Genomic DNA, 12,405 nt, shown 5'->3' with positions numbered 1-12,405 from the left:
TGCTCTGACCAGAGACAACCAGAAACAACAACTACACTCAGTATGGTCCGCAGGACATCTTTTCTCTTCTACAAGGGACTGAGACCTCTCTTTCTCTAACAGAAAATGGTGAGACCACCAGCTCTTTCCTCACTTTCACTGTTACACTTCCTCAACAAAGATGTGTGTTTTGTCAGGAGGATGCTTCTGTGTTATCAGTCTTAGCTGTTTTACGTTTCATTTATCCAGAGACTGAATGTGAACCTGCAGCTTGATCCTACAAGACATGAAGCATCCTCCCATGCAGGTGGAGACTCAATATATCACGACTCAACTTTTACCTACTTTGTTTAGAGAATCTGTGAAGAACTAGGAGGTATCAAACATGACTTTGTTCTCTATAGGGCTTTTTGTTGCACTCATAGCATGTTCAAATATTGGTACGTTCAACCAAAAGTTGCACAAAAAGCTTGATGTAGAAAGTTATTTTAGAAAGAAGAGAATGCTGAGGATGTTTTTTATCAAATCATGGACTTACCAGGCCACCAAAAGCGGAGAGCCAGGGGGCTGACAAGTCTTGTTGTCTGGATTCACAATCATGGGGTTCAGAATGAGCAGAGCATTCACAGTCACAACAGGTCTGGCTCTGAGGGACAGAAATAAAGTCCACCGCATAGAGTAGTTGCACATAAGTACTAGATTGCAGCAGAGAAAACACTTAAGTGAGATGGCCACAAAGAATCTCTAAATGTAGAGTTACTTGGGAAAAAATACTTTTATAATGCTGCTCCTACCCAAAATTCTTGTCGTTTTTGGCAGAAACTATGACATTTCCTTACCAAGCCATTTTCACAGTTCTTCACAAAAGCACAGCTTAAGAGCAGACAGTACTAGTGAAACAGTATGCTGCACTTAACAGTAGGCCTGTCCTGGGATATGGGCACATCAGACACATTTCACCACAGTGGGCTCTCCCAAGGAGCCAGAGCTGCCCTGTGGGAATTACAGCAGTCCTTTGGCCATTACTTTATAAACTGTCAGATTTGTGTTTCTCCATGAACACTGACATCAGCAGACTTGCTATCTCTGCTTTAGATACTTCAAAAAAATGAAGATGATGTGGTTAAAATAGAAGTCGATCTAGAATTATCCGAAGCCAATAATGAAGTAAACTCTGTCTGACACAGAATCATGTCTTGAGACAATTAACTTTGTAAACCACGAATAATCAGCACAGAAAATTCTGCTGAGTATGGGAGTAGATGGTTGTGGTGATGGAAAACAACCCCCTGAAAAACAAGCTGCTAGTGAGTAATCAGCTAATCTGTTATCGAGAGCAATTCAAAAGAGAAATAAAAACAAAATTCTGGGTTGTTGTTTTTTTTTTTTTTTTAAAGAGAGCAATACTGTTTTACAGTAACTTACATAACTCTGGCTAAAATAGCTTACAACAGTTACTTTCCTCATATTTTAATCCACAGTTGAGTTTTTGAAATCTCTTTTCTGCACTGCTTTAGCAAGGCACTAAAAATAAAACTACTGCCGTCGTTCCTGTGCAAAAGGGAAAAATGTTCTTTTTTCAAGCAAATTTCCATTAATAAAAGTGTTTCTCCAATATGACAAGTTATGTATTTGATACACTCCAGGAAACAATGACTGAGGGCTTCTTGCTTGCTATTGGCTCTCTTAAATAGAACACATTTTTTATTGCCGTCTAAAGGGCACACTGGATCTAATTCTCCACTTCAAATCCTGTGCTGTCACCGACGCCACTGCAAAACGATGCACTGCAAAACATTTGCATGATTCCAAAATACAGCAGTAGGAAAACCAGGTCTTCTCATTGTGTTGGTACTGAAAGTTAAAATTAGTTAACACTCCTGGTTTACGAAATCCTTCAGCTTTGACAAATATTCATCTGGGAAACAGAACAACATGTTCTGTTGGGAACGCCAAAGAGAAGACAGGGAAGAATCAGGAAATAACACCACACTGCTGCAGCAATGGACGGTGAATGTTTAAATGCAAAGAACTGCCTGCAGGTGTGGATTAACGTGGTAGCAGCAGCTTTTCATTTATGGATTTGGTAGCTGAACTTTATACTCATACTCAGACAGGACATTTACTGAAAACCAGTAATCAGCAACAGCTTTGGAAATTTGCAGAGGGGATCTCATACATCTTTTCTAAACGGAAGTTAAGGCAGTGTCTGTATTTCTATTAAATCATTTCTTAATGTTCATGAGCTCCAAAGAGAAAAGAGGCATCTGAAAATTGACTGCTTCCTAGTACCATTCTCCAAAAAAGGAATTAATTTTCAGTGTTGTCCTTTATAAATTTCTCTCTCATGAGCTGTAGTGAGGGCCTCTGACTATATAGGGCTATGTGTGAGGTTGCTTTAAGGGTAGAAAGTACACTATTTTCCCTTGCTGTAAATCAACAGCATTTGTTGCTCATAAGCTGTTTCATTTATCCTCTGTAATCAGCATCTTTTACACATCAGGCCAGGAAAACCCAGAAATGTGACATTTGTTCATTTGTAGACCTCCCACTAAAGCTGTAAAATTAAAAATGCTTTGTATTTATCACATACCTGTAAACAACTGCTTTTCCAGCTCCAAACGCACCCACAATTAAATCTGCAAAAAGAAAGCAGCTTCAGAAGAACTACATAAAAGGCTCACGTACATTTTTTCCAGCCTAAATTAGACTACTTACATTTAGAATCATAGAATCACAGAATTCAGTAACATGAAACAAATGTGAAATTCCTACTTTCTAGGCCTTTTTTTTTTTTTTCAACACTGTATCTGAAAGGAAACGTTTCAATATTGGCAGAGACTGACACATAAATACCTTTGTGGCATCCAGAATCAGTCTGTTTAAGACAGGGTCAGCTTGTAATACAGGGGAAAAAGGATGCCATCAGCATCCATTCATTTTATTCCAAACCAACAGTTACCTATCACACAAAGAGATGAAATCAAGGAAGAGAAAGAGCTCTGCTTCCTTTTCAGTCCCCCTGGTGAAGTGTCCAGCTGGGCATCCCTTTCACTCTACTGTTTATGATTTGATTTACAAATATACAGTTCAGTAGACAGTCTCACAATGGATCTCACAGTGGCACAGATTGGCAACCTAAACTTATCTGAATGAATCCATTAAAGTAGTAGTCAGGGTTGAAAACCAAACCCTTGCTTGCTTGCTGTTTCCACAGTTTGTGAGCTGGTTTGCTTAAGAGTCTCTGAAATCACGGAGCAACTACAAAGCCCTGATGCTAATTAGCGTGGTGGATCTGGGCCGGCCTGAATGCTCTCCAGGGCTGTCTGCCCTTCAGATGGTCAGGATTTAACAAGTTTAAGCAAGGACGTCACATGGGCAACAGCCTGTCCTTCAACAGAATCCACTGACTAATGTCCTCAGAGGAGAGGGCATGGACAGTTTATGGGCCTGATCCTCTTTTTGTGCAACACTTACATTTTTCTGCTTTCAATGGCCTTACAAAATATGCTTCAGGGTCAGGAACGTTTGAAATAGCAGTGTTGTTTCTATCTCCTTTCTGGGACATTTATGAGTCCTCTTCATTAATAGCTTTTATAGAGAGCTTACACACAGTCCCAAAATCTAAAGATATTTTCCCCTTAAGTAAACAACTGACTGAGACATACTTATCACCACAAAAGCTACACAATGCAAATGGCAGCTATTTCCCTCACAGCTCCCTGTTAGCAGCATGCAGAGTAACCAAAAATTATTTAATACTGTCTTTGGAAAGAGAAAAAAATAGCCAAAAAGAAAAAAAAAAGCAGAAAAAGGAAAAGAATCCAACACTGTACTATGAACAGAAAGGGAAGAAGGAAGGACTTTACATTGTGTATGCCATTCCTAGTTGTTGGACCTTTATCAATACTGCAACTTAATGTGGATTCAATGCTGTGCTATGGCAGAGACAAAACAGGCAGATATCCATAACTTATCTAGATTCTGGACTTGTAATCATTTCATAATCTGATCTTTCATTAAAACAGAAATCACTCCAACCCAACTGTGACACCACAGTGACACCATTACCACTGCGGTCCTTACCACAGGCACAAGGTAAAGTTTGAAAACACTCATTGTGTGAGTCAAATTTACCAACATGCAGTCTGTTTGAACCTGAAGATAGAAAGAATGATTCTTTGTGACAGAATCCAGCTTATTTATAAACAGAAGTTCATGTGTTTAGAGATACGATGAGAGGCCCCAGCCACAAAAACCTGCCTTTCTGTGGGCAGCGTTCCTGCACTGCCACCTTAGCCAGGCTCATGCCCGACTTCTCATACTCACATACTTCTCATGCTGACCTGCCAACAAGTAGGCTGGAGTGCAGAAAGAGGTGTGAGTAGACACAGCCAGGATAGTTGACCCCAACCTACCAATGGGATAATCTGTATTATATGGCATCATGTTCAACAGTAACACTGGGAAGAGCTGGCCAAGGGAGCTGGGCTTTTTCTTCCCATCTTTTCCCCCCTCCACTTTTCTTATAAAACTGTCTTTGTCTGAATCCATGAGTTTTCTAACTTTTGCCCTTCCAATTCTCTTCCCCCTGATAGCCAAACTGGGGGGAAGGAGCCACAAAAGCATGAAATACTGAAAAGGAATAATGTATTTAAAAGCAAATACGCAAAGAATAAAACATGCTCATTTCTAGTAGTGACACATACGCTCTAACATAAGGACCAAATCATTGTGTATTCAAGCAGAGGATTTACTGGAAGATCCATTAGGGGGGTTATGCTTTGCTTTTACTTCTTCTAGTTTTATTCTTCTTTCTTTGCCTTCAGGGGTCAACTCCTATAACTACCACTGGAAAAAAAATTGATACAAATCCATGAAATTTGAATGCACATCAAGATAGGGCAATCATACACAGAAGTTACGAATTTGTTTTGTGTTCTGCGGAAAAAAAGTTATTAATCATTTCTATGAAAAGAAGTGCATGTCTAAATTATCTGAAGTTTGGCAACTTTCCCCTCCTAAAAATAGAGGGAAATTGTTTTTATTCATTGCCTGCTAATGCTACACATGCAAGGTCAATGATACAAAGGTCTCTAGCTGGAGAATAAGGTTTTAACAAGGAACTTGGAATTACATAGCAAAAGAAAAAACAACAACAACCTCCCCCCTCCCCCCCAAAAAAAACAGTCTAACTGCAACTCTTCCAAACGGAGCCTGAAGAAAAGCATATGAACATCTCCGACTGCATCTTTGTATTTGTGAGGGTTTTTTTTCAAGTCCTGACTGAAATGTATATAAATAGAGAAAGAGAGAGAAGGCTCTGACACACAAAATCTCCTTCATTCCTTCACTATGTCATGTTTTCAAGAGGATGAAGTACCTTTGAGATTCAAGTAAATGGCTGTGGGGCCCACAACCACCATGTCCAATAGCTGAGGAAAAAGGCATCGGGTGACCCCGAAGGATTTTTCAACTTGCAATTCAACACGATGTGAGGGTTGTATGCAAAGAAAATCTCCTGTGGATGCTACTGAAGTCCCAACTGGCAGAGTGTGAAGAACATAATCCTCTGATAAGTGTCTTTGACATGTGCTTAACCGAAGTCTAGGAGCACTGAGTGATCTTAGTGTTTATTTTAAATTTTGGTTTACTCTAAAGAAAAGGCTTTCAATATCTTATCTGGTGAAAAATAATCCATTTTCTGAAATAAAATTATCGTAAACAGTTAAGGAAAGAACATTCACAGATGGCACTGAAGGGCACACTGAGTTTTGTAAGCTCATCTCTTCACCTGCACCTTCTATGTGGCTGTGCTAAAGGGCACAATGCTGACTGAACTTTCAGTCAACCAAAGGGAATAAGTAGATCAACAGAGTTCTACCGCCAGTTATTCACTTCAGCAAATTCTTCGATCCCCTGCCATTTTTAAAGGCTACCTCCATCCTCTGTGAGAGATGCAGCCCCAGGGAGCTGAGACAAGGAGGAACATGGGGTGTGCTTGACACTTCACGCCCACTCAGTCAGCCCAGCAGCCACAGGAGAAATGGCCACAGCCTGATATGCCACTGCTCCTTGTAGGGAGACAGTGGCCAACAATAGCCAGAGAAGAACTACAAAATTGGCACACCATTCATTTGTGAGAGACCCAGAAATGAAATAACAGACAGATGAGTCACCTTCCTAGAACAACGCTATCAGGACACAGCCATGAGTGTTCACTTTACGGGCTCTGAATGGTTTGCTGACAGTGTTAAACAGCACATCGTGGAGTCTGTGAGCTTAATTACAGAGCAGAAATAGTAACTGGAAAACAATTACAATCTATCTGAGGATCTAGAGGTACTACAGGAAATTTCATAAAAGACTGAGAAATCTGCGTAACTGGAAACCCTGTTAAAAACTGTTGAGAGCCTTTTTTTCCTTTCTTGTCTCCTTGGTTGATTAGGGCCAGGAAGGTCCACCATCAGATTTCTCTTTCTGCTCTCTAGGATTTTAGCAATCACTAACCTCCCAAATCTCAGTAGGAAAGAATAACATTTCCCTTAAATGGCCATTACTACAGGCTTGAGCATAATGAAGGACACAGTGCTATCCATTCAGTCAACCTTACTCAAGAGTTTTAACTGAATACTACATGCAACCACCACTCAAACCATAATCACTATCTTCTATGATTCTCAACTACCTTGATCCTTCTTTTTCATCAGCTCTGTTAGCAGATTTGTTAAGGATAATACCAAAGCACTGGAAAAGGTTGCACAGAGAGGAGGTGGCTGCCTCATCCCTGGAGACATTGAAGATCAGGCTGCATGGGGCTGAGCAATCTTATCTAGCTTTAGGAGTCTCTGTTCATTACAGAGGAGTTGGACTAGATGACCCTTAAAGGTCTTGTCCAACTCAAATGATTCTATGATTCTATCATTCAAAGGCTAATTCAGTGCTCCTCTTTTTGTCTGGATGAGACCCTTCATAATACAATGTTGTTATCCACCTATCATATCACTAACAACTCCAAAAGAAGACAGTTAATATTCTATCAGGTCTGTAAATGCCCACTTGCTGGGATTAACTGCTTCATTCTTATTACCTATTGTACATAATATTGTTAATTTCATTAAATATCTCAAAGAACTTTAGGAAAGCATCTCTATAAATTACATAGATAATGTGTTCAGTTTTTAATTGCAAAATTAACATATTTTTGGGAGATTCTTGTCTTGTCATGACATTTCTGATTGATTATTCATGTACAAACAAAATTAGCTGGTATTTTTTACCAGCTGCATCTGCTGGCAGAAACCATGCCCTTGTTCTGGCTCCCACACTCAGCAGTCCCCTCTTACCGGAACAGATGAAGCTTTTCATTGATTTGTTTTTCTTCCACAAATCTCCTGGCCCAATTTCATAATTTAATCACCACTAGATTACAATTCTGTGCTGTTGTTGGCTCACTGCCTATTGATGTCAAAAAATATGAATGCTGAAGAACCCTTGCCTCTCAGAAACTTGAGTGTTTTCTTCCCACTCTTTGAGTTAATGTACTCAGCAGATAGACCTGATAAATACTCCTATTTAAATAAGATTAGACCGGATTACTGAAGTTCTTAGGAAATTTTGTGTGATTATCATACTTGTTTTTTCCTTAAAATGCTTCTGGAGTAATTTGTTTATATAAAACATGCACTATTCTTAAGATAATAAGTGAGCCCAAAATATTAAGTCCTGAAGATGCCTTTATTCATTTCCCTGGCCAACAAGGACTTGAATAAAAAGAATGACCAAAAGAAAAGGCCAGACTGGGTTTGTATGAAACTGGGAGATCTTCAGCGTGAAGTTTATGCACACTTACCCCAGAAGAATCTCAGAGTTAACAGGAAAGACTTTACACAAGTGTCTAAGTAGGCAGGGAGCAGAAACATTACTGCAGAATTTATCTGAGCAATTAAGTAATTAACTATCAACAACTTCTGAATAGTGAATTCACAAAGAGCACTGCTCGGAATCCACCCACATGGTTAAAAGAAACTGGTTAAATAATGCTGGCTCATGGACACATTTGAAGAAACCACAGTCTGCTGGAGGATATGCCACAAGAAGAAAGCAAGCGTAATGAGTTGAGTAAGTTTCTCATTATAAACTATTTTCTCAGCTATAATCAGCCACCAAGTGACTGAGCATATGCTGAAATATGAGGGTGGAAACTTTACAGCCTCCAAACGCCTGAGTCCTGCACAGACAGATGAACCAGCTGGAAGCACAGCGCCAGCACCTAGATTATCACAGATTCCAAGCGCTCAGTGGGACCAGTTTTGAACTGATGCCCAGAAGGAAAAAGAAACAAATTTATTTCCCATTAAACACATTTATGGGTTTATTTTGCTCCTATCAAAATTGAACTATGCTATTAGAAAAAGATAGATAAAAAGATAAGTAAAACAAACTACAATTCAAAACAAAAGCCTAAGCTGAGACCTCATTCCCTGCTCCAAGCCTTGATAATGCAAGCAATACTCAGGATGGAACAAAGAGACCCTAAAAGTCCAGATTTAGCTGTGAAGGGAGTAGAAGCTGTGGGGAAAGTTATCATTAAGCTGTTCAAATGTTCTTGCACAGAGGACATTCAAGAAGGGTGAGCTGAGGATAGGACCGCAGAAGATCCCAGGCAAAGCTTGAAGAGCTGCTGTTAAACAAAACAATCCACCTACTGAATTTATATTTGGTCTCTTCACCTGGAAGTACAGCACTATGCCTCAGAGCACCACTTTAAGTTTTTTATTCTCTTTCAGCTTTATTACTAGATGTAATATGTAATCAAAGATGGGAAAAAGAATAAAGGAATCTAAAGGGCAAATGAAAGTCTGCCCAAAGATGTTAAAAGAAAGACAGGAAGGAATGGATAAATACTCTAGTTATATTAACTGACTATAAAATTTGCCTAATTCTTATATGATGACAAAGAGAGGAGCATCCATCCATTCACTGCCAAAGATAAAATCTTTATCAGAAACAATGCTTCAAGCCAGATACAAGTTGCACTTTACATACTGCCATTAGTTGATCTTACTTAAAAATGCATGAAAAAAAGGCAGCAGTAATGGCAAGACTGAACCATCCGCTACTACAGCACAACTGGTGGGCCATTTGCCTCTGCAAAAGGAAAAAGTAAATTAAGGTTCTTTCTCAGGATTAAAAAGACACACCGCTGAGGGAGGGAATATGACAGTGGTCTGTAAAATGCAAGTGAGGTACAGGAGAACTGCTTACTGTCTCTACGGCACAAGAACTACTGCACTTCCTAAGAAACTGTCAAGGGCAATGTTAGACTTGAATGCAATGCAGTGAAAACCATCACAAAACACATGGTTAGTCTGCATGGCCCCTTGCTATAGGCTGCTCTAGGTGCCAAATTTGCCACTGGGTAGTCAAATTCCTGATAGGAAAGTCTGCAAAGGGCTATTAAACGTGAGGATAGAACTTCAGACTCAGACACCTTGCTCCTCCAGATGGTTAGAGCTGGGTGAATATTTGGGAAATATCACAACAACTGTACAATTTCCTGGATATCCTAGCTGTTGGCCACTGCTGGAGACAGGCTACAGTGCCAGACAGATCTGCTAGACAGATCTGTACCAGTAGGTTCCTGATTAGTCTTCTCTCGTATTTGTTATGCAACTTCCCATTTCACTCTGTTTACTCTGGAGGTCCTGGGGAACAAAGGGTTCTTCCTCTGCCTTTCCTAGCTAAGACCAGGAACTGGTTGGTCTCTCTCCCTGTGCTGGCCAGAAGCTGCAGAAAAAGGAGGAAGGAGAAATCACACATCCATTCACAGAAAAGCTGGAGAATTTGAACTGCCCTGAGTATTAGGCAGCTTTCGTAAACTCTCTGTTTTGTTCTCTGCTCCTGAGCTTATACAGGCATTTGGATAGGGAGCAAAAGACATAAATTCCTGTGTCAAATGAGACGAGCTGCTCTTCTCCAGAAAGCAAATAGGTAGATCTCTGCCTGACCTGAACCTCTAGAAAAACTGGATTTAGTCTTTGTGCAAGAGAAAAAGATGACTTGATTCATCCTCATTTTTCAGAAACAATATTCCCCAACTTGTAATTCAATCTCTAACTGCATCATCTAGCAGAGCATTAACCATCTCTCAGTCCCTCGTTTCTTAGCAGGGATGCGTCAGCCTTGCAATGTTAGGTAAAAGGGCTTGAGAAAAACTGTACAAGCACAGCTATAGTTACAAGTCCTCACAAACTGGTGCCTGAAATCCTGGATTGTTTGCAAGCCTTTTTGAGCTTGTCTTCATACCACACTTTGACCCTAGCCATAGAAGAGAGAATTGCTGGGAGACTCTCACCTTAGACTGTGGCAATACATGATTATACCAGCAGCCAGACGTTACAGCTGGCTCTCATTTCCCAGTCTCCAGGGTAATGAACTTCTGAGAGTGAAGTTTTATTACTTTTTTCTTTCTATAAAATGGTTGGCTTTACAATATAGTCATTAAAAAGCTTAAATGAAAAAAAAAAAAAAGAAAAAAGGTCTTTTTCTAATCTTTCACAACCCTCCTTGAATCACAGCCATGGCCATTAGTTTGGAAAGCACTGAATTACAAGCTGGTTTCCTAGAGTCAGCAATTGCTCTTCCTCTCAGCTGACACACAAAATAAAACTTCCTTCCTATTCCTTCGAAGTTCTGTCCCTTTTTTCCTCTTTGTACAAGGGCTGCCCTTCAGGACTTCCGCCAGGAGGTGGAGAAGAAAAGCTCTTTGACACAAGAAGGATTACTTGCTTCACTGCCTAGCGTGTTTGTCCTGGACTTACATTTCCCCATATGATTTCCTTTCTTTCTTTCTTTTACCCACAGGAAAGTATTCTATTCTTGTGTTAATATTGTGCCATGGTCGTGCTGTTTTTACAGCTCTATTTTGGTGCTTCAAATCTGCGATTTAAGGAAGAGGCGGTTTTTGACTTATGTCATTGTTTTCTGACAGATTCTCGCCAGTGCTCTGGACTGCCCATCCAGATACTCAGTTGTGGGACAGAGGGAAAAGCTAGTTACAATCACTGGAGAATTTATTTTCTAAAACAAATAATATATGTAATAAACCCAAACCATCTAACACATAGTAAGCTGATACCACAATGTGAAATAGCAGGATGCATAGCTGAGCCAACGATGACAAGAAGGAAAAATCCACTAAATCTCACAACTGAACTAAGTATACCAGTTCCTTAGTGTAAATTTAAAAAGACTGAGGCCCATCACCCAAACTTTTCATTAATTAGCTTAAAAGATGCTCCACAAGATGTGATTTTTTACACTAGGTAGACTTCTTGGTTCCCAGTGTGAGCTGAAAGAATCTTTCCTTCTATCTTCCCAATCTTAGAAATGTCAGGAATGCAATACCCTGTTTTCTTTGGTTTTGCTGGGGAGCCTTGTGTGTGGCTTTAGAAAATGTTTAAATGCTGAAACTTTAATAAAGAGCTCTTTGTCCAAAATAACCTCATTAGACATGGACAATGGAAGCCTATTAATAGCACCATCAACAACATATAAAGAAAAAGTCAGAACAATGTTTAAAAGCCCTTTCTTTTCTGAAATGCTTAAAGGTCCTCTCTCTTCAGGCTTGTGATAGCCTCACTTTATTACTTTGCAGTCAGCTTTTCTTTTTGGTAACACTGTAATCGCTATTGTAAACACCTCTTTCCAGCAATTTTCTTCTCTCTTTTGAAAAAAAAAAAAAAACCCTCTCTCAAGTTTTTTACAATTATCACAAAGAGGCAAAAGGCTGTTCTCTTTGAAAATCACAATTTTCCCTTCATAAACAGTGCAACTTTTAAGAACATTAGCCTTGAAACAACCCAAACTAACAAAGTGACTTCACAGTGAGTTGGGTAATAAAGACATAGCATTCTACTGTGGATGTGGACATTTCACAATGACAAAGTATGTTTTACCGCACTCTTGCTAGGCTTCTGAATTATAAGGTAAAGAAATAGAACAGATTTGCTTCCAGAAGAGAGAGTGAGAGTAAATGCAAACACATGTAAATTATCTTCAACATCCACTCTACTTACGGTGCTAGGAACGGTGCTCTTTTAATAATAACATCTCCTCCCTAGCAAAACTCAACTGATGTTATCAAACTGACAAATTTGAATGCATGTCAGGTAAGCTAATAAAGAAGAATTAAAGATAACATGAAAAGGAAGAGTCAATAGAGCAGAACGAAAACAAACAAACAAGCACAGAGAGGCCCAAATGAAATATCTGCCTTTAAGCAATTTCATTACATTCTGTTTTTTTGTAATTAGATCGAAGCCATTAAGAACCCATGTACAGCCTAGCATCTCTTCAGACAGCAAAAAACAACCTAGTAACATGACCAAGTCAATCCCTTATTCTACAACACGTGTTTTGAAT

The 12,405-nt window shown here is 39.5% G+C and overlaps 1 protein-coding gene across 2 annotated transcripts in view; it reads right to left on the bottom strand.

Annotated features, from left to right (window-relative positions):
• The window catches only part of ITGA8 (integrin subunit alpha 8), a 100,869-nt gene that overhangs the window by 55,793 nt on the left and 32,671 nt on the right, over positions 1 to 12,405 (bottom strand). For both annotated transcript variants that reach the window (NM_205288.3, XM_015281310.4), the window contains exons 14-15: positions 2,573 to 2,618; positions 518 to 625 (exon numbers count right to left, since the gene is read on the bottom strand). In NM_205288.3, coding sequence (NP_990619.2) covers positions 518 to 625; positions 2,573 to 2,618 — 154 coding nt within the window. The remainder of the gene's footprint in view (positions 1 to 517; positions 626 to 2,572; positions 2,619 to 12,405) is intronic.

The sequence above is a fragment of the Gallus gallus genome, chromosome 2 (genome assembly GCF_016699485.2).
Source record: "Gallus gallus isolate bGalGal1 chromosome 2, bGalGal1.mat.broiler.GRCg7b, whole genome shotgun sequence".
Lineage (NCBI taxonomy): Eukaryota > Metazoa > Chordata > Aves > Galliformes > Phasianidae > Gallus > Gallus gallus.
The sequence above is the reverse complement of the archived record's forward strand: the minus strand, read 5'-3'. Positions and strand labels throughout refer to the sequence as shown.